This window comes from Talpa europaea, assembly GCF_964194135.1.
Source record: "Talpa europaea genome assembly, chromosome: 11".
NCBI classification, from domain to species: domain Eukaryota; kingdom Metazoa; phylum Chordata; class Mammalia; order Eulipotyphla; family Talpidae; genus Talpa; species Talpa europaea.
This window is the reverse complement of record NC_140078.1, coordinates 76,629,867-76,652,059: the sequence shown is the minus strand read 5'-3', so window position 1 is coordinate 76,652,059 and position 22,193 is coordinate 76,629,867. Positions and strand designations below refer to the sequence as shown.

Genomic DNA, 22,193 nt, shown 5'->3' with positions numbered 1-22,193 from the left:
AACCAGCACTGCAGAGGCTGCTGGCAGCTTCTCAACCCAGCGCTCAATTGCTGCGCCACTGGGGAGGCCTGATTCTGAGCCTTTTAATCCACAGTTGTGATCAGCTGTAGCCATGGTGGGCTGAGTATCCCACAGCAGCTACACTCTCAGCGCTTACGGGGTCTCCCCAAAACACGTATTCACTTATAAACCTTGAGTGAGCATCCATTGCACTGCAGCCAGGCAGTGAGATTGGGGAATGGCCTCTGCTCTAGAGCTGCTTCCTGAGAATTGTGGGGATTCATGAGAGAGCAGGAATCTGGAAAAAGGAGTAGAAGGGGGTGGGATCCAGAGGGATGTTCTCAGTGGTGTAGGAGCCTGGGTGCCGCTCTGAGGAGTTCCAACAATGAGGTTTGACAACCAGGGTTTCCGAGGGTTGGGTACTCAGGGAGCTATCTTTGCTTTAGCTGATATGAAAGTTGGCTTTTAGCTTTTCCAGAGGAGCATGGCAACGTGGGATTGTGAGAGACAGAAGAGAGCACCCGGCAATGGGTGAATCCCACGCTTCCCATGGTGGGTGTTGGGGACAGGAACAAGGTCACTGTTGTGGCAACAAGCACTGGGCAGGTTCTCTATAGATTCAGGCAGATGGACAGAGGAGAGACCTGGAACCCTTGGTGGCTTATTCAGGCTTTAATGCTCTTTTCTACACCAATTGTTGTGGGGCAAGCCCACAGGCCGGCAAGGCAGGGAGACCCCTGGCAAATCTTTACTCTTTCTCTTGGGCTCCCTCTGGTGTTCTCTGGTATCCTTGGCTTCTTCTAGCAGTTCCACAGTAGCTGTCTTTGTCTCTGAGTGACTCTGCCCTTACAGCCTCAGCCTCCAGGCGCAGGTGTGCCCACTTACACATGCCCATGCCATATTCCAGGTGTCCACAGTCAGGTGCCCATGCCCCGCGCCCACACTCCCAAGCGCCTTCTGCATTCAAGGCAGCAGGTGATAACCACAGAGGCTAGCGGCGTAAAAGCCTGACATCTTCATTTACCCTACAGTCACATTTACAGCAGTCCCCCTGAGCCAGGCAGAGCGGCATCACGTGGGCCTTCCCTCTCTGATGCCCTCCCATCACTGCAGGAGAAGCTGTAGACAGCGGGGCTCATTGAGAGCCCCACATAAGATCCCAGTCTTGCCCCGAAGCCTGTGGGCAATGTGTTCACTAAAGAGTAGTCTTTACGAGCCCAGAATGGGTTCCAGTAGCGTAGGGTACAGCAATTCTCAGTCTGCCCTTAAGGAGTTCATGGCCAGGCTTGGAGGGCAGAGGACAGAGTAGACAGCCAAGAAAATAAACTATAACATAGTCTGAGTGTTAAAAAAAAGGGGGGGGGTGGTTGGGGAATGCAGCTTTTTAGCAAAGTCAGAGAACAGAGTAGCAGCTCCTCAAGGAAAGAAGGCCCAAGAGATGCCACCAGGGAGAAACACGTGAGTGGGGTCTCAGAAGACCATCCACGGGGCAGGCCACATGCCTCTGCTCAGCGTGAACACGCTCCACAGCCTAGCCGCGTCTGCTTTGCATCATGTGGCTGTCTCCAGCTCCCTGAGGAAACAGATAAGGATCTGAGGACCTGTGGTTTATTGGAGGTGAGCCCAGGAAACACCCAGAGGGGAGGGAGGAGCCAGGGGAAGGCAGGCAGTAAATGACTCCACTGTACATGACTGGGGCTTGTCGCCACCGGGGAGCTCCCTGGAAAGTCAGTGTAGGCGTCTCCCTTGCCAAACAGGCAAGCAAATGGGGTGCATGCCCACCAGAGCCCAGTGTAGGCCAGTCCAGCTCTCAGGCTGAACACCGCTCCAGCAATAGCTTGCCAAGGGCTCCCCAACCCCTCTGTAGCCAAGAGGGGCCCTGGAGTGAGTGAGAGGGGACCTCTGTGCCCAGAGTCAGGAGCTCAAGTCAGATATTAACAGGAAGAGACCAGTGTATTAGTGCGTGCTGTGTGTTCATACCTATCTTATTATTTCTCACATACCACGTCACGGGGCTGTTCTAAGTGAGAGCTACCCAGGGTTGGATAACCTGTGAGCTAGGCCCGGGCAGGTGATGGGATCATCACCCATCAAAAGGGGGAACTAAGGATCTAAGAGACAAAACCATGGTTCAAAGTCAAAGAGTCAGAACCTGGGGCTGCTGAGAGCAGCCCCCCACCTTCTCACTCCCCCCTCCTATACCCAAGCCAGCCTAGGGCATGAGTAGACAATTCTAAGGAGACTGAGGTGACCATCTACCCAGGTAGACATGACACAGGACACAGAACTCCAGGTTTCTCTCTATCTGTGAAGCACTGGGACCCTGTGAGGCCTCCAGGGACTTCCTGGGGACCTTTAAACTCTGCCCCCATTAGGTGTGCCCTCTTAGACTTCCAAGAGTTGCCTGCTCCCCACAGCCCCATGAGTCAGTCCTGGGGAGGTGACACATGGCAACCTCAGCTTGCTCTAGGTGCTAATAGCCCCTCTGGTTTCTTTCTCCCTCCTGCCCGCAGACCTGGCCCCATTTTTTCAGAGCCCAGACGGGAACTGGGTGGCCTTGAAGGATGGTGTTCTGTCCCCCAACCACCTGCTGGCCAAACCTACGAGTGGCACAATTCAGGCCCTGGAGGCGGCCTCCAGCACAGCGTCTGCCTACGATGAGATGGGCTCCGACAGTGAGGAGGACTTCGACTGGAGCGAGGCCTTGAGCACGCTGTGTCCTCCGCCCCCAGGACTGCCCAGGAACCCCCAGCCTCAGCCTACGCAGGCCCAAGGTCTCTCAGGGCTCTCTCCCAACCTCGAGGCCATGTGCTCTGACTCAGAGACCTCCTCAGCAGGCTCATCCCGGGAAGCTGGGCGCCGGGCCAGACTGTCCTGGCTGCAGAGGAAGGCCCCCAGGAGCCCTGCTGCAGAGAAGCTGGGCCTTCAGGGGGAGCTGGATGTGAACTTCAACCCCCAGGCAGCCAGCAGGGAGACCTCGGACAGCAGCGAGCCAGAGGAGGCCCCGCACACCGCAGACTGGCGGGCCAGGAGGTGGAGAAGAAGCCGGGGGTGCTCAGAAGAGACAAACAAGGAATTACCTTCCCCCAGCACCCATCCCCAAGAGCTGGGCACACATCAGGTAATAAGATGGCTAAGTGCAAGCGGGCACATGTGTGCCAAATTCAGTGGGCTGCGTCCTCCTCCAAGCAGCAGTGGCAGAGTCCTGGGCCACATACCCTGATTCAACTCTGGTTTCAACTGTTAAGTAGCTGGGTGACCTAGATAGGTCATCAACTCTTTGGCACTCCATGTCTCCTTTCTGGAAATGAGAGCCCAGAGGTCAAAGTGTGTTTGCAAAGTGTGGCCCCTCAGACCCAGGGCATTAGCACCATCTGGGAACTGGTTGGAAATGCAGGTTCTCAGGCACTGCCCCAGACCTCCTGAGTCAGAAACTCTGGGAATGGGCCCAGGCACCTTTGTGGTAACAGGCTGACCTGGTTATTCTGCTGTGCACTGAAGTTTGAGGGCCACTGGCTTGGAGTTAAGGTATAGAGTCTAGAGTCAGCCTGCCTGGATTCAGAACCAGCTGTCCTTGGGTAAAGCCTCTCGCTAGGTCTCAGTTCTTTTGTCTACTTCAAAGAATGGTTTTGATGAGTGACTCAGTTAATGTTTATGAAGAACTAAAGGCTCGGTCAATATTATTTCAGTATAATTCAGGGCACAGTTTACAAAGATCCTGTGATTATTTAGTCCACATCACACCATACCCCCTATCAGAATCTTCAGTGACAATGTCCACATGGTTTAATTTATAAACCCTCTTTGAGAATATAATTACAGGCTCTCTCCCTAGAAAAATGCACCTGTACACACATGTGCACACACACACTCTTGCAATTTCAGGTAGCTCATGAGCCCCCAACCAGATTAGTTTCACATTCTTTTTTTTTTTAAAGATTTTATTTTATTTTATTTTATTTATACAAGAATCCTCTCGTGGAAGGGTGAGAGGATTCACCAGAGACAGAGTGGGGGACAGAACAGGCAGACTGACTGAAATATACTGCTGAGGGGAGCAGTGGGCGAGACAAGAGAGGTCTGCTGCGCCATGTGGGATCCTCGCCGGCCAAACGGGATCGAACTGTCGCTGCAGAGGCTGTGGTCAGCTTCACAGTGCTGAGCTCAACCGCCTGAGCCACCAGGGGAGGCCCAGTTTCACATTCTCTAAATCATCCCTGTTGGTTCTGAGCCCCCACTCATGCGCCTGCCATGCCAGTGGTGTCTTCACCTCTCCTGGGGAGAAGCCCTGTGCGTCACCACAGACTGAATACCAGACTTTGCCTTCCCAAGCCAATATTTTCTAAATTCAAAAGTGGCGCATGTAGCCTGAAAGTTCAAATGATCTTAATTGGGCAGTGGATTGCGGTGTTGAAACTAAGGGTCCGATGGTGGATTTAGGAACGCTGCCTCTGCCTTCTGTAGGTGTATTAAGATCAACGATTCTTTATGCTTCTAGAGAAACCACACCAACTTCCTGAACACCACTCCCCCCACCCCTAGTACCCAGCTACCATGCCTTATGTTCTTTGGGTTCTGCCAGCAGCACACCCTGAGTCAGGGATCTGGGTGTGGGTATTTTGCACGGGAGAAGATCCCAAAAAGCCCAAGAGTGAGAAAGGCCATTCTGGAACACTGTCCCACCAGGGACCCTCTGAGAGGCCATGTGGGACACAGCTCAGAATTCGCCCACCAGGGGGCAGGTGCACACCCAGCCGCCTGTCTCCCATCAAGACTAGGCATGGAATCCACACAAGGCCAGCTTAGCATGGAGGGTGCCGGAGAAGTCCCTCAATGGAGAGTAAGAGAGGCCTAAGTCAGGGGTGGGAAACTATTAGTGGACAGAAACAGCGCCCACAGCTGCTCACAACTAATATAGGCCCAGGGGTACAGGTAGGGCTGTCACCAGCATCAGCTACAGTGGCCTTCTGTGAATGTGTCAGCCAGATCCCTGCTTCTGGGGCTCCATGAAGATAGAAGTGGTCACGGAGGTCCTCAGGTCGGGGAATGTGGAGTCCTGCCTGACCTGATAATATGATCCCCTAGGTAAAGTCCTTTATTTGGCCTACGCTCTCATTTTCTCATCTGTAAAACAAGCTCATTAAAAATATGTCTCATGATGTTGTTGGGCTCATACACTAGAAATTTTAAGTCCCCTTCAACTGTGAATCATCGTTATCTAGCTCAAATGGATCTGTCTTCCAGAAACTGTGGGTGGCTTGCCTCAAGAAATATACTTGAGAGTTGTCTGCATGATTCACTTGCAGGTTTAAAATGCCACGTCTCCACCACAGTTAAGTGGTTGAAGCTTCATATTTATTCTGAGGTGGTTTGGAAATTGTCTTTTGATGTTCATCTTGGCAAGGTATCAATAAGGAGGCAGGACCATCGGAGAGGGTTGGCAGGACCAGTGTTGCTGTCTCCCTGGCAGAGTCCTCTTCTTCCCACTAGGTGGCGACGGCGTTGCACTTCAGAGACTTGAGAACATTGACCCCTCTGTTCTGTTTACTTGGGCAGTTCTCTGGTGGGGGTGTGTGTGTGTGTGTTTACATATATATATAAAAAAAACTATTTTTTTACCTGTGTAGGAACAGAAAAGGTCCCCTTTTTCCCTTCTATGAGACTCTGAGACAGTGAGCTAAGAAGGGGTAGGGAGCTGTGGCTTCAAAGATGACAAAGGTCACTGGAAGATGTCCTGCAAATGTTTGGTAAACAGATGTTTGCCCTGTCATGCAGATAAGCCTTTCCTTCTGGTATCTCTGGTAATAGCTCTATTCTGGTACAGGCCCCACCCTCACATATCAATTATTTCAGGCAGCTAAGGAGAGGCAAAAGGTTTTCCTAAGTCTGCTGGGTCTTAATTGCCTTCACCTCAAAACAATTCACATGCCAAAGTAGCACATTTTGGGATGTCATAGTTTGCTCCCCCTGTAACTGTTTGCATATACAATTATATACATAAATGCATATGGTATGAAAAATATTAACACATATAGTCTTCCTTGACCACAGCCATTTATCCCTGGCATCTGCCCCAAAATGACTACATTCCTGTTTGCTCATTCATATATATATGTGTGATATATCTATAGTAACATTTAGAAATACAGTTTTTTAAATATAGCTGTTTAGTAAAAATCAGCGTCTTTCTCTCCATAGTCTTCTGTCTCTTTCTCTCAGCACTAAGTGATAGAGGTGTCAGCCTCACAGATCTACACATAGTACCTGGGGAAAATTGCAGCACTGTGGTCTGGGGTTGTGGTGGTGGGGGAGGGTGGCGGGTGGCATTGGGAACTATCCATCCAGGGTGCAGGAAATAAGGGTGCATTGCCTGTGGAGAATTTTAAAGCAATAATAAATCCAATAAAAGTCAATCTTTTTTTGTCACCTTGCACCATGCATGGACAATTTTAGCCATTTCTGTTGATATAAGACTTTTTGCTGCTGGGACAAGCTGCCGTCCAAGCTCCTCTGTTCACCACTGATCATGGTGGGGAATAGTGAACAATCAATAGCTCCCATCATGGGGGAGATTTAAGATTTTCTTTAACGTTTGATGTCCAAAACAATACCGCAGAGAATATCATTGTGCAAACCTCTTTGCACAAGTGGAAGTGCTGACTTCAAGCTCATTCGGAGCTTTCATTTTAATGAGTAGTTGCCAGGTTAAGCTCCCAGAACCACATAACAATTTACATGGCAGAGCACTGTATATGTTTTCTCATGTGTTTGTTAAATCATTGCCAACTTTATATGAGGAAAAAAATACTTTTTAGTTAACGACTTCATAGTAACTATGAGTGTGAGATTTTTCCACCTGATATTTATAGCTGCTTGCATTTCTTTTCTGTGAAAGGCATGCATTTCTTCTATTATTTTACTATAGTATTTGTCTTTTGAATTGATTTTTAGGAATTGGCTTTATTCTCTAATTATAAATTTTGTTTGATGGTTACATACTGAAAATATCATAATAAAAATATTATATTATTCTTATCTATAATTTTGCCCTTATTTAAGTATATATTACATGGAAAAAAACTTTCTATACTTTATCAATTTTTTAGTAATAATTTATCAATTATTTCCTTTATTGTTTTACTCTTTAATCTTGTTTTAAAGGGCTTTAAATCCCCCAAGTTATATCAGATATTGTCCTCCTTTTTCTCCTAATATGTTGTAGTTTTGCATCTGCACTTTACTTTTCTGGAAGTATACTCCCTAAGATCTAGCCTCATTTTTTTTAACAAGACATTTGTCACCAAATCATTATTAACTAACTCATTCTTTACCTGCTGGCTTGCAATGCCAGCTTTAATAAATATTTACTTTCTTTTATTTGCATGAGCTTTGTTCCATTGATCCAGATGTCCCATTCATGTAGAAATTTTATCCTATTTTAATTATTATAATTTTATGATCTATTTTGATTATCTAATACATGACATTCTCTTCGCTATTGTTTTTGTTGATATTTTATAAAGTATCAACTTTTTATGAATCCTTTTCTCATAAAATTTCTTAAAACTGCTCATCTAGTTGCAAAATAAAGCCTCTTTTTAAGTTTTGATTGTATTATACCAGATATATTTATCTATTTGGGAATAATTTTTATCTTTATAATATTGAATCTTCCCATCCAACTATGTCATCCTTATTTCTACTTACTTGTTTTCAGTAACACTTCATAGCTTTAAATAAAACTCTTATATTTTCCTTGTGAAGTAGTTGTTAAATGTTATATATTTTATTGATATTGTGAGCACGATTTTTTTATTTAAACTTTTTTATTTTCTTACATCATCTTTCATTTTTGTACAACATTTAATATCTTCCTTCTGGTGTAGTCCCCATAAATGTCCCACCACCACATCACCTGTGAACCATCACCAGAGTCTCTTGTGCTTTCCCTCCCCTATCTTGGCCCCTCTCCCTCCCCCTCCCAGGATGAGTAGGATAATTTTTAATCTATTATGTGTTTTAACTTTTCTAGTATACAGAACACTATTGATTTTGTTTATATTTTATTACATAAGACCCTCATAGTTTCTCTTATTAATTCTGACAGTCTGTCCGATGATGCTCTTAGCTAGTTCAAGCAGATAATCTTATTGTCTACAAATAATGACATTGTCATCCTTTCCTTTCCATTATTTACACTTATTTCTCTCACTGGGCAATTTCTATTGTACTGGCAACAGCCTATGCTGCAGTGTGTAATGATGGGACCTTTGGCATCCTATCCTTGTCTTCCTAAGGTTCTTAGTTGCCTGCTTCCCATGTTCCAGAGGTAACTATGATGCTTCCTCTAAATTTAGTAGATAATTTCAAAATAAGAACGTGTCTGTCTATTCTTAGCTTCCCAATGATTTAAATCAGGAATATGAGCTTTATTTTATCAACTGCTTTTTGGCATCTATTGAGTTAGCCATAAGGTTTTCCTTCTATAATCTGCGAATGTAGTAAATCACTTCAATAGATTTTTTATTCTGAATCATCTTTCATTTGTGCATGAATCTTACTGGATTGTGATTCCTTTTGCTAAAAGTCAGTTTCTCTTTGCAAGTTTCCACATTTATGCTCTCTTATTCAGGTTTGATAGCAGCTTATACTAATGACTTGGCAAGGATTCTTTGTTTTTTACTATTTTCTATAACACTTTATGTGACATGATAGTTTTCTGAAAGTCTGTAAGAATAACTGATAAAGTTATACAGGTCTCTCCCTACTAAGAATACCCCTAACTATGAAATATATGTTAGAAAACATGTATATGAGAAATATATAAGAAAATAAAAGAAGATATTAATATAAAAGCAAAAACAAAAACCCTGAAATTGATAAAATGAAAAACTAGTTCATATATATATTTTTTAAAGATTTATTTATTCATACATACAAGAATCAGGATACAGGTTAGGCACGTGGGAGGGTATGAACAGAGCAGGGAAGAGAACAGGCAGACTGACTGAAATACACTGCTGAGGGGAAGCAGCAGGCACGACAGGAGAGGTCTGCAGCGCCATGTGGGATTCTCGTCGGCCAGCCAGGATGAAACCCGCGCTGCAGAGGCTGCGGACAGCTTCTCAATGCTGCGCTCAACCACCTGTGTCACCAGGGGAGGCCCTCATATATATTTAATGTATCTAATGAATTTTCCCTCAAATGCAGTTCTGTCTATTGCTCAAAAGTGTTGATAGGTAGAGTGCCTATTGTCAGACTTTTCTAAATAAATTATCATTTCCTATGTGATTCACATTTTAATCAAAATTAAGAGTTAGAAGCACAGATAATTTTTTGCTTTGCTTTTTGGCTTTGCTTAGCTTTTACTGCAAGTTTTTAGTGTTGTGGCACACTGAGTGATAAATATGGCTTATGTGATCTTGTTGCTGGGAATTTGTTATGATTTCCTTTGTGACCTAACACACAGGGTCTATGTTTGTAAATGTTTCAAGTGTATTTGAAAAGAATACATACTCTTGTTTAGTGAGGGTAAAACTACACACACACACACACACACACACACTCTCTCTCTCTCTGTTCAGGGCACTAACAAGATAGACAGATTCTGTCTCCTGAGCCCTCATAATAACCAGTCTTTATTTCCCTAATTCCCCACCATTTTTTCACTGTTGTGTTCATTGTTCTGCGGTTTTCTTACTTTCTATCTCTTTAGTATCTGGCAAGTTACTCAGAAGATGCAGCAGTGTGTCTGCCATTTCACACCTTTCCCTTCTCCAGCCATGACTACCAGATAAAGCCAGTTGAGAGCAGAAGCCCTTTCCCAGTTGTCTGACTTTATCCCCAGCCTCACATCCAACCTTTCATGCCCATTCAGTAGCTACGAACTCCATTATCACAAATTGAACACCTTCTTCAGTCCTCCTGAACTCCAAACCCCTGATGTCCATAGATGGTACAGATTTTGTGGCTCAGAATCTATTTTTCCTCCAACAGTAAATATTTCACTGCCTCTTGACATTTAGTGTTGAACAGAAGCCTGAAGACAGTCATTTTTTTTCTGTTAGGTAGGGCATTTATGTCTTGGCAGTTCGATTTGTCATATGTTGGACAAGCAAACACTTTGCCAGAATTGTAGGTGTTTGTTCATTTTATGCAACAGCCAAAAAGCTATTGCATAAAATGAGCTCTTTTCTGCATACTTGGGTGTTTTTTTCAACTCAGGAATGTGTTATTCTATCATTACCATTATTGTTTCTTTCAGACCATCAATATCAGCACACTACCTGTCATCTCTCTGATCGCTTCTTACTTGACCTTTCTCTCAGCCTTCTAGGAAGCATCTCAAGTTTGTCCTCCACATCATTCATTTTTCTGGGATTAGTTTAGCTGTCACCATTTTCAAATGCAGGTTCCAATCCTGCTGCTTTTATTTTCAGTCTTTCTGCAATTTTTTTGTCTCATCATTCACTCTATTTCATCTCATCCTACAGTCTTTTAGTCTTTATCCTTTATGACTTTCTACACCTCTTCATGAAGGCTCCATATTATTAAGCCTTAATGAAAACACAAAACTGCTATCAGATATTGTGTCCTGTGTGCTAGTAAAATTTGCATGATGCCTTCAAGCTAATCTTTGTTTCCTTTACTCCACAGGATTTTTCCATAGATTACATGTTAACTTTTTCAGTTATTCATTCTTAAATGAGGAAAATGCTATTCCCATCCCACTGTTTGCCAGTATCTAGCATATGCATATCATTTCTTCTGCTATCTTAAATTAGGAGCTTTTTATTACTCTCATTGTCTTGCTCTGTGTTTTTTTTGAACAGATAGCTAAGAACCTAGCCACAGTGAATATGCAAATGATGAATGAATGAATGAATGAATAGATGAATGGAAAATAACAACTTGTACACTTCTGGATGGCATTTGTTATCTCCACCCCGTTGCTTTATATTTCATAATCACACCTGCTAGGATGCAGCATGATGCCATGGCCAGTTCTGCCTTCTACCCAACTGAGAGTTTTTGAGGAGATACGTTTTCTAAATAGCTATAAAACAGGGAGAGGTTGGGGGAGGTGGGACTAGGGCCTAGCTTCAGATGCTTAAAAAAATCCCACCACCACCATAGAAAGCTTAGATGGTATTTCTCTCGTGGTGAGCATTTATATTACATTCTGGAACAGGTTTTGAGTTTGAGAGACTACTGGTGGGACAATCAATGATTATCCTAACTACTTAGAAAAGAGAGAGAATGATCCAGCCTTCAAATATGTTTTTGTCTCAATGCATTTCCATGAGCCTTGTATTTAGTGATAATTTTCCCACCCTTTTACTGGCAGCAAGCTGACGCCCATTACTTTTTAGTTATGTAGGTTTCCACCTTTTTCTGTATCATCCCACACAATTCTGGTGGAGAGGTTGGAGAGATTGTAGAGATGTTTCCCAGATGCCATTTTAAAATGCAAACCTGCTAATTACTTTTTCGTTGATTGAGACTTCAGGATTGCAGGAGGCTGCTATTTTAGTTCTCTCTGATGTTTCCTATTTTGTGGTACTCATCAGTGACACTTGCTTCCTTGGGGTAAATTTGCCCCCTGTCTAGCATGTTAGTTGCTAGTTATTCTTAAGACACATTAAGAAGCCTACCATATTGAGGAGCTACCAATCTTTATAACCAACACTCTAAAAATATTCTTTCATTGGATATGTTTGGGCCTTGCTACAAAGACAAATTAAAGTGGTTTCCATAAAGATGAACACAGAAAAATCAAATGAAATTATAATAAGAAAAGTAAGACAGAGGGAAAATAGGGATAGGAAAGATAAAATGAAGCCAGAGTGATGTTTGTTTACAAAATGGAAGCAATGAAGTCCAAATCATGGGCTACAGAAACTAAAATTTGGCTCTAAGCTTTCTCAAAGACAACAGAAAGAGAATGATAGGAGCAGTTTCCTGAGCCATGAAAGTCACAGAGAATGATAAACCCATTCTTTATAGGCTGCTACTCCTGGAGCCAAGACCCAAGAGAAATTAACCCTGTGGATCCTAGTGGAGGGAGAAAATACGCCACCCTCCATAGTGAACAGCATCAGCGATCTCACACTTTGGAGGCTGCTCTCACTGTTGCTCAGTGAGGAGCCCACATCATGGGAGCATAGTTCAGTCCAGTCGGGACTTTGAGGGGCCAAAAGGCTCTGATCCTGCTGGTCTGGATTGCTCCAGTGTTAACTTAGGGAGCGGTAATGTGGTGGATGGTACTTCCCAAATCCTGGCTCCTGAGTGTTGTGCAGCTTTGAATTGAAGGGGATACCCTCTGACAGCACTCTCAGGACTGTTCAAGATGGGGGTAGGATGACAACACCCCACATGAACATTGAGACACCCAACAGGTACACCTACCTTCAGGGATTGCCAAGAGAACATCCCCCAGCAAGCCCATAAATCTACTCACATCGCATCCAACACAGATCAAGGTGATAATTCCCCACCACCACCACTTTCTTTACTACTGATTTTTCAAATTCTTTTTGACCTAGAACCTTTTATTCTTCAATGAAAACTTAAAGACAGTATGGCTGAAGGTGAAATTGTTAGGACTGAGACAGGCCCCATGCCTGACTCCCACCTCCACAGCAGCCTAACCAAGGACACAAATGACCTGGTGTGGCCAGTATCTCACTGTTAAAAGGGAAAGCCCAGCCAAGTGACTGTCAAGTGTTCTTCTTGTTAATGCGAATTGCTGGGCGGTCCCCCAAGATGAACTGGTTGCAGAAAACAGGTCTAGAAAGCAATTAAAGTATTTGTGGAAAACCAGTGGTTCTTAAACATTTTTGTTTTATAGACCCTTTTGCGACTGATAAATGCCATCCTCTATCCAAGGGGAGGGGGGGCAAAGAAAGAGGGAGGGCATGCATTCACACACGTGCTCAAATTTTACTTTTACCACCAGAGAGTTGGAGAGCTGGACCCTCCCTGAGGCCTGCAGATCTGCTGTGTAGGATTTTTAACCAGCAGTCTCATGGGTCTTAAGGTTTATCTAACACATTTGGTGGTAGGTGTGGTGTAATGTATATACTGAGGTAAGAAATTGTGTACCTGAAACTTATATAGTGTTTTGAACTAATGTGCCCTCATTTAAAAGAAAAGAAAGAAACTGGAGGGCCTCCCCAGTGGCGCAGTGGGTTGAGCGCAGTGCTGTGAAGCTGTCCACAGCCTCTGCAGCACCGGTTCGATTCCCAGCTAGCCTGGGAGATTCCCACATGGCAGGGCAGACCTCTCCTGTCGCTCCCGCTGCTCCCCTCAGCAGTGTATATCTTCAGTCTGCCTGTTCTGTTCCCCTCTCTCTCTCTGGTAAATTCTCTCACCCTCCCACACCTCTGGCCTGTACCCCCATGCTTGTATAAATAAATAAAATCTTTAAAAAAAAAAAACTGGAAAAAAGGATCATTTGCCAAAAGGGATAACTTTAGTTTTGCAATTTAATTGGAATTGTTCTTTTAGGCAGATTCAATGACAGTGCTACCTATCAATTGAAGGCCTTTTTCATTTGTGGCAACAAAACTACATCAACTCTATGAAGAAAATGTTGGGCTCTTTTGGCAGGAAACCAGTTCACAAAACAAAACAAAACAAAACAAAACAAAAAACAGAGTAAATCGTTAAGTCATTAGGAACCAGTGAATGAAAAGAAGAGGGATCTGGAACACCCCTGGGTGTGCCCACCCCACCAGACCCTGCACTGCTGGCTTCCCTGGATTGCCCTGCACACTCTTCCTGCTGATCTGAACTCATCCTGGCAGTAGGCCCAGGTTCTGAATCACCATCAAAATTTTGTCTACACCCAACTCCAATCCAGAGTCAAGAAAAATCAAAGATGAAATCTACCTGTTACAACTGCATTATCCTATCAGACTTCTCCACAGAATAATGGCCCAATTGAGACCAATGTGAAGATAATTGTGCCTTAAATGCCAATACCTCATGTAAACATTGACCTGAGAAGCCCAGGCTGGTGATTTTCCAGATAGGTTATAAGGGAATGCCATAATTCTGGCTGCCCATTCAACAAGTGGCATGGTCTAATTGTATCAGATAGGAAATTATAAAGTGAAAAAATGCAGACCAGGGCCAGAGCCCATCAGTCAGAGTAATTTTTTTTATTCTGGGAGAGGACACTATGTCCCAGATTAGATTAAGTTTGGTTTGTTTGATTTTAAAACGTTTTAATATGAAGAATTTAGAAAACAGCCTGGGATGCCTACCAGGACTGTAAACTTGTAATGATGAAAGGTAAAATAAAAAAACCTTCCTGCTGACCTCCAGGGGCTAAGTCTTCATCACCCCCTGAAGCAAATACATCCCCAAGAACTGGTTCCCTTATCTGTCTTCTTTGTATTCTCAGCTGTGAAGCTCAGGCCCTGCCCTGTGTGGAGGGCTTGTGGCGTCCTGTGGAGGGTTTCTCCTTGAGTCAGGAGAAATGTATTATATTAAACTCTGTAAGGTTCCAAGTAACACCTGCCCATTTCTACCCCCATTATGTTGACCCAGGATTTGTTGTGTATTTGGAGGGGGGGGGGACTCTTTTTTCTCCTACTAGTTATAATCAAAATGAATGCCTTGCTCACCAGGGTACAGCATTTGAATAAAGCTAGTTTTAGGTTAAGCGCCATATGTTGGGAGAGGACAAACTTCTATCTTGAGGTACGAGAGGCAGAAATCTTCTGAGTCCTCAAAAGAAACAGGCCAGCAGCAGAGTCAGCCCTGAGACTCAGCCTGCTCAGCTCCTACTTCGGGACAAGCAAAACTACCCACAGTGCCCCCATTCATTTCAGCTATAATTTGGGGCTTTTCTCTGCTCAGAACAGGAAAAAAATGGAACCTTTTTCTTTCATCAATCCAGTGATTTTATTCCCTATTTCTGTTATCTCTTTGAGCCTAAACACCTTTATATAGACAGCTGCCTTTAGCATGTGTCCAGTTACAAACTCTATTTGCAAATTTGACGCACAAACATCAGAAGGTATAAAAGAATCTGCCACAAAGCCTTTTTTAGCATAACAGGATGGTCCAAATTTTTGTTGCAAAATAGTGTGACAAAGTTTGAAAGACACACTAAATGAAAATACCATATTTTCTTTTGTTCTTATATATTGTTTACTCATCAATTCTTGAGTTTGAGAAAATTCCCTACGATCTGAAGACTTTCAGTGTGAGATTTTACTTATACAATCAATTTCACCATCATTATTACAGTCTAAAGAGCTATTCTCCTTTTTTGAATTCATCATATGAGTCACCTACTGATTGTGAAATGTTGTTCTCTGTCAGTTTTCTTCTCTTTGCTATTATGAAAATTTTTGAATTCTCAAATGTGTACAATGAAAGCTAAAAGTAGACTCAAAATGGCAATGATTTATTTTGCTATTGAGTCATCCTCTAGGCAATTCTATTCTTCTGTTTTATTATTTTGGTCTCTTTTAGCATAATTGCGAATAATTGATGAGTAATGAAAAGTAATTCCCAGCATGATGAAATAGCGAAATGTATCAAAAGATAGGAAAAATAAGATTACAAAGATTCCATCGTATATCTTAGATTTAGAAAAGGGCCAATGAACCCAGACAGTAATTGCAAAAAGTGTGAGCTTTATTGTATTTAAAAAATAAGTACCTCTTTGTTCTTTGGAAACCCTTTTATTTAAGAATAAACAAAAGTCATGAAATATCAAGCTTATAAATAAAACAACTCAAAGAGAAAACTCAAAAACTAAAATTGAGTCTTCGTAGACCTGATGAAATGTTGATGTTATCTTGTTAAAATTTCTGTCAACTCAAGACCAAGGATATATTAAGAGTCACTATCTTTATGTCCTCCTGGAGTGCCCCAAGCTTGGTCAGGGCTGTACTCATAAAAGGAGCTTGGGAGACATGCAAGAGCCAGAGATGCAATTATAAGGGAAGCCACAGAGTATTCCTTAGACGTGCACAGACCTTACACCGCCTCAAAATCTTTGCCCTTTGCCTACTCTCTCCTGTTTGGCTATGTAACTGCTATAATTTGAACCTCATCTGAAGTATCACTTCCACAAGGAGGCCTGCCCTAATGCCCAGCCCCTCCCAACAAATGCCCCTTAGTGGGCTGTCAGAGCCCCTCTCCCCATGCCCCTGCCCTGCACTTACCACCCTGACAGCTAGCACTCATTAGGGGCTGGGGGTGCCAACCAACTTTGCCCAGCCCCATATCATCTGCACAGGCCCTGAGTTGCCCCAGGTGGGTGCTCAATGAATATTTTGTGAACAAAAAACACTGAACAAATTTGCTTTTCTGAGTACAGATGCTCACGAGCTTGAAACCTTTAACAAAGTATTAAGATGCGTGTGTTTGAGAAAGTAAAAGCCCATCTGTAGAGGGAGTAGATCAGGTAAGAGAGCTGTTAGTTTCCTGGCCTGTCCTTTACTGGGGGTTGTTGGCAATAGCACGCAGCGTGACTGTAGGGGTGTTCAGCTCATGACTCTGCTTTTCGTTTAGGTGCCGGCAGATTTATCAGAAACTGACATCAGCAATGACACTCAGGACTCTCAGACGGGCACAGGCGCCATGGAGGAGAAACTGAGAAACAGGTTGTATGAGTTAGCAAGGAAAATGAGTGAGAAGGAGACTTCTTCAGGGGAAGATCTGGAGTCGGAGCCTAAGACAGAATCTGAGAACCAGAAGGAAAGTCTGTCCTCTGAAGACAACAGCCAGAGTGTCCAGGAAGAGCTGAAGAAGGTAAGGGCCCTGAAACCCACTGAAAGGAGCGTGGCTTCTGCAGCCAGGAGTGGAGAGAGTTTCTGGCCTTGCACAGAGATATGCTGGGCCTCACAAGCTCTCTCTAAAACTCTCATCCCTGTGCACTTGGGGAGAACTCCAGAACACGCTTCTTGATTAGCATTGAGTGTTTCAACCAGGAAAACAGCCTCCCAAGACCTCTCATCTCCTACTTTCTTCCAGGTTGCCCTTCTGTTTCAAGTCTATATTATAGTGCCCCTGATTTCGCCCATCAGTAAGGAAGAGTGTTGTTTACCATCCCCCTTCTCCCTGAACATTTTTGCCTGTAGATTGAGAACACTGAGCCAATTCCTCTTTTAACTAATAAGGAAGCGGCATTCCATGGCATAAGGTCATTGTGTTAAGTGGCCTTCTAGATTGTTTACCTCTGCAGTTTTCAATTTCTGGTTTGTTTGTCTTAGACGCAGAATCCTTTCAAACAAAGTTTGTATGGAATCCCGGTGTTTGAAACAGATTAAAAAAACATCGCATCGCTGTTCTTAAGGTTCCCAAAGCCCCAACCACTTCAGTCCCAACCTCCTCCCCTGCTCCAAATCAGCCCCTGAATCTCAGGGTATAATGTTTAAAAATCACAGAAGATACACACACTCCCTCATGGAATGGGGTCCCAGATTTCCTGCCCCCAAGTCAGTGTTCTGCCATCACCCCCTTCCCCCACCTCCAGGTGCCTGGGTGTCCCCTGATCTCCAGCATAGGGAGACACTGACATTTGTTGAATGTCGCCCAGTATTTTGCATGTGCTAGTTAATTCATGTAATAATGCTTTGAGGTAGATGGTAGATGCAGCCCCTTTTTTCAGATGTGGAAAAGAAGGCTGAGTCATGAAGGAATTACCCAAAGCCTACAACTAATCAGTTTCAGAGTAAGGCTTACAAACATTGCTTGCACTCAAATCACAAACTACTTCCTTTATAAAGGAGCTGCCCCCATTCTAAGTCAAATAAGATCTTGCCTGGTATCGTCTAGTCTTCTTTGCAGTTTTGATGCATTTCTCCCCTATTTCCGAGTGTGCTATTAAGCTAACACATTGCTGGTAACACATGTGCATGATAAATGAGCCCCCTTCACTGGCTCAACACCCAAACTAGTTGCTATGGAGGAGTCGGGCCCACCGACCACATGTGCTCAGGAGCGGGCCTGGAGAGAGCGACCGTCCTCCGTGGCTGAGCCCCTGAGCCCTCCAGCACCTCCGACTCCCCTTCACTCATTCCATTGCCATCCCAGCCTCCAAAACTAGCACGTCCCTCGCTCATAGTTCTGCCAAACCCTCCGCCTCTGGACAGCACACCCAGCGTTTGTTCCCCTAGTGTGTCTGTGGGCTGGGAGGGGAGCTTGGCCTTCACGGCAGCCCTCCCTGGGATGTGGGCTCCAACCCATTGCTCCCTCTATGGCAATGGGCTCTGATCATCTGTATTGCTTGAACTGATGCCCTATTTCAGTAGCATTTGTCTGATAGAGCTGAGACCCAGCTGCTCACTGAAGAATATCACAGTATTTCTTATAATGACTCTGCGTCCTTCTGTCTTTGCTGCCTGATGGTCCCAAGGCTCCAAAAACTCATGCTGTACCAGCGGCATGCCAGAGAGTGATGAGTCACGCACTCCTACCCCTCATCGGCCTGCCGGCCTCCCCTTCTGGAGGCACAGGCCCCAATCTGTACTGTGCTCTCCCAGGCAGGACGTGAACAGAGCAAAGAGGAGCCAGTGGAGGAAAATCCCGAGCACTTGGACAAGTCCCCCAATCCTGCTCTGAGCCTTTGCTGAGCAGGAAACTAAGAGAGCAAACTTTAAGTATTTCCTCTAGCCAACCAGCAATCAATGAATTAGATAGTCAACCACATGTCATTTGCTATATGTAAAATCCCATATAACCAACAAAAACATAATATGTTTTCCCCAACAAGCACAGGCTACCTTGACTAAAGGAAAATAGAAAATCAGGTTTACATATTGAATATAATTTATGAGCAAAAGGTTATAGTGCTTCAGGACTAGACTGACTTTGAAATACAACCATGCATCTTGCAATGTTTAATTCATGGCCACTACTTCTACAAACCGATGTCATCTTGCCTGCTTAACCCACCTCCTCACTGTCCTCTCTGTCCCTCTAGGTCCTTCATGGCCCTTCCTGTCCTTTCTCCTCTCAGCAATTGGGGTTACCTGCTCCCCCTGAGCTTACTCCAGGCATGTCAACAGGTCCATGTTGGCCCTGTTTTGAAATTGGTCCCTAGGACCCAGCCCAGGTCTTTTCTGATGGTATGGTTGAATAAACACATCTTGGCCTCATCTGTCAAATGGGAATAATCATACCCTTTCCAGAGTTGTGAGGATTGAATTGTGAGGCATAGGGTTAGCAGGGTTATCCAGCAAATATTAATTATCATATCCCTTTTAACAATCTCAACAAAAATAAACTTTGCTGTCATGAAATAGCATCCATCTGCTAGTACTGAAGGAACAGCATAGTGCCTGTTTCCAATCAACACTTGCAGTGTGGAGCTGTAGGTCTGTAACCACATTTGGTGCTTTATTAGTCTATGCAAATGTAAGTGGGGTGGCGGTGGGGGGGGGATATGCTACATCAGACCCTGCAGGGTCCCATCTTCAGGATCAAAATATGACTCTGCCTGTGATCCAGTCAACTAGTGTGCTAGTGTGTATGTGTGTGTGTTTTGTGTGTGCGCACATACAAAGAATAGTTGAGGAGTAGATCTTGGCTAAGGTAATGATTGCAGAAGCTGCAGTGTTCACCTTTGTCTCTTAACCTGGGTGATGCAAATTGGCTGAAAGTCCTGCTGCCTGTGGGCTCCCGTGTAGCAGGAATTCCTCTTCCTGTGCAGAAGGCAGCCTGGAGATAAGATACAACTCTCCTGAGCTCAGCCCCAACCAGTGACTGATGGGGAAGAGTGTGACTCTCCGGCTCCTTTGCCTCCACTGGGGTGGTAACTCTGGGGTCTGAACCACTCACTGACTTTCCAAGTTCTCTAGCTCTAGGCATCCACAGTGAAGAACTGCTTGATAAGGCAGTTTTCATTAAAACCCCCACTACTCCACCATTCTTTCCTTTGATCACCTCCCAGACTGCTTGCTCTCAAATCCTTGTCTTGAGGTCTGCTTCTGGGGAAACCAGGTTATGACAGTAACTGAACAGGAGAAATGTGGAGTCACCAGCTCACAAATACTCACTGTGGTGTGGTGACTAAGCAGGGGTGTGTGTGTGTGTGTGTGTGTGTGTGTATGCATGGATGGGTGGATGTGTGTATATAAGTAAAGAGAGAGAGAGTGCACTTTATCTAGACTCCCCTGGTCCTCCTGCCTCCACCAGTGATCCTGATCTCAGGAGCCAGAGCAGAGGACTGTGCATATTCCCACAGATGCAATTAGATCAGCAGCAGAAGAACCCATCTAGGATCACAGCCCATCTAGGAATTGGGGCCTCAGAATCCAGCCCAGCAGCAGAAGAACCATTTTAGAAGTAGGTTTTCTCCTGATTGGAGTCACTTTGCTGTAGGCAGACTTGTCCCTACTGTTGGCTCTTTGGCTGGGTGTTAGGGGCCCAATGTGATTCACTGCTATCTGGATTTTAACTAACAGAGAAACAAGTTTATAGAGTAGGGGACCAGCCCAGAAACCTCTGGGAACTAGATTCCCAAAGGGTCGTGTTCATTCTTCTTTAAGTCAGTTTAGGTCCATCAAACCTCACTGGCCATGTGATCCCCAGAGCCCAGGAATGAGCACTTACTTCTCCTCTACCCCTGGGTAGGTGGGCATGCCAGTGCTTCTGGAAGCAGCAGCCCTGGCTGAAGTGGTTATTAGAGCCATTTGCCTGGAGGTATGCAGAGGCTGCATTCCTGAAAGAGGAATGCAAAGGAGAGCCAAAACTCCTGACCTAAGTTTGTAGACAACATTCAGAGCTGAATCTCCCACAAACCCCCTAATCTTTCTGGGGTGGTGCTCGGATATCCCCATGGTCCCTTATGGTTCTAAAGTCCTATGGTTCTAGATGGATTTAATCCGTGATGAATGGGTTGGTGGTTAACGGATTAAAATAAGTTTTTACTTTCTGACATAAATATCATTTATGATGCTGTTTATGTGACAAAAGACATCCTATGTGTCAAGCTTTTGGAATATGACTATTTGTTGAAGACCCAAATTAGTAAATTCTTGCGTTATAATCAAATCTGTACATCCAACATCTTCAAAGATTTTTTATTTAAAAGCCGTTGTTTATTAATTATTGTCACAAGTAGCTGAGCCATTGTGTTTTATTTTCATAAGGGAGTCACAGACCATCAGATGTCATCCATATATCTAGTTTCGCAGCATAATTCCCATCAAAATGCTGAGACTTCTTTAAACTAATAAATGTCTTTTTCCCCTAAGAGGAGATTAATTTGTGTATCTTCCTATGGCTGTTCCCTACTTACTCACATCAAACCACATGGAAACACAATCCTGGTCAGTGGTCAAGGAGACAGATTTATTGACTGTTATCTGAGAAAGTCCAGTGCCTTGAGTTTCTCAAGTATAATGTGCTTGTAAAAAAAATTTTGTTGCAGTCACAGCGTTAACATGAAATCAACTATTGTTGATCAGGAGTGTCTCACCCTGGTAAAAATAACTCACCATTCACAGGAGGATTTGCTGTCTTTCATCCCAGGTGGCATTTTGTTCAAGAAGAATGTCTTTTTCACTTGATACCTAAGTGAATGTCATGTTAGATACTGACTTGTATCTGACAAGCTACACTGATCTCAGTGGGCCTTATGCCGGGAGGAATTAACACCTCTTTCTTTAACTTTCTATTTAACTGCTGCCCTAGGAAAAGAGAGAAGCTTTAGCTGTCCACTTAGAGCTACAGCTCTTATCCACAGTGCTTGAACAGGTGAGGAAGTTTCATCTCATTCATGTTGTCATTGGCATCACTCATTCCCATAACTGTGTCCTCTGTGTGTGGGGGGAGGGGCCTGCTGTCAGAGAAGACAGAGTTCTGGGTTCTTTATTGGATTTCTGAGGCTCCAGCAGGACATCTTGTCTAGCTACCTTAGAAAGATTGTCCAGAATACCAACATAAAGTTTCCTTAAAGTCTCTATAAAACACAGGTGTTATCTGAAAGGCCAAGAAAAAAAGATGCTACCTCAGCCACAGCAGTAGAATGGGATAGAAATGGTTTGAAGGAAGAAAGAAAGGCAGAGTTTCTCTAGAAGATTGTAAGTAGGATGAACTAGAAAGCAAAGCACTGGGTCAAAGTTCTTGCCCCACAAAAGCAAGATGCTCTGGAGAAAAGGGGTCATGAGAGGAAAGAGGGGACAAGGTAAAGAAGATATTGTGTGTCTGAAGCTCAGCACAAA

General features: G+C 44.1%; 1 protein-coding gene across 1 annotated transcript in view; it reads left to right on the top strand.

Annotated features, from left to right (window-relative positions):
• Positions 1–22,193, top strand: part of MYRIP (myosin VIIA and Rab interacting protein) — a gene marked incomplete at both ends in the record, with an annotated part of 202,427 nt that overhangs the window by 148,608 nt on the left and 31,626 nt on the right. The window contains 2 exons of the mRNA XM_084248331.1: positions 2,514–3,121; positions 16,537–16,776. Of these exons, the coding sequence (XP_084104457.1) occupies positions 2,514–3,121; positions 16,537–16,776 (848 nt within the window). The remainder of the gene's footprint in view (positions 1–2,513; positions 3,122–16,536; positions 16,777–22,193) is intronic.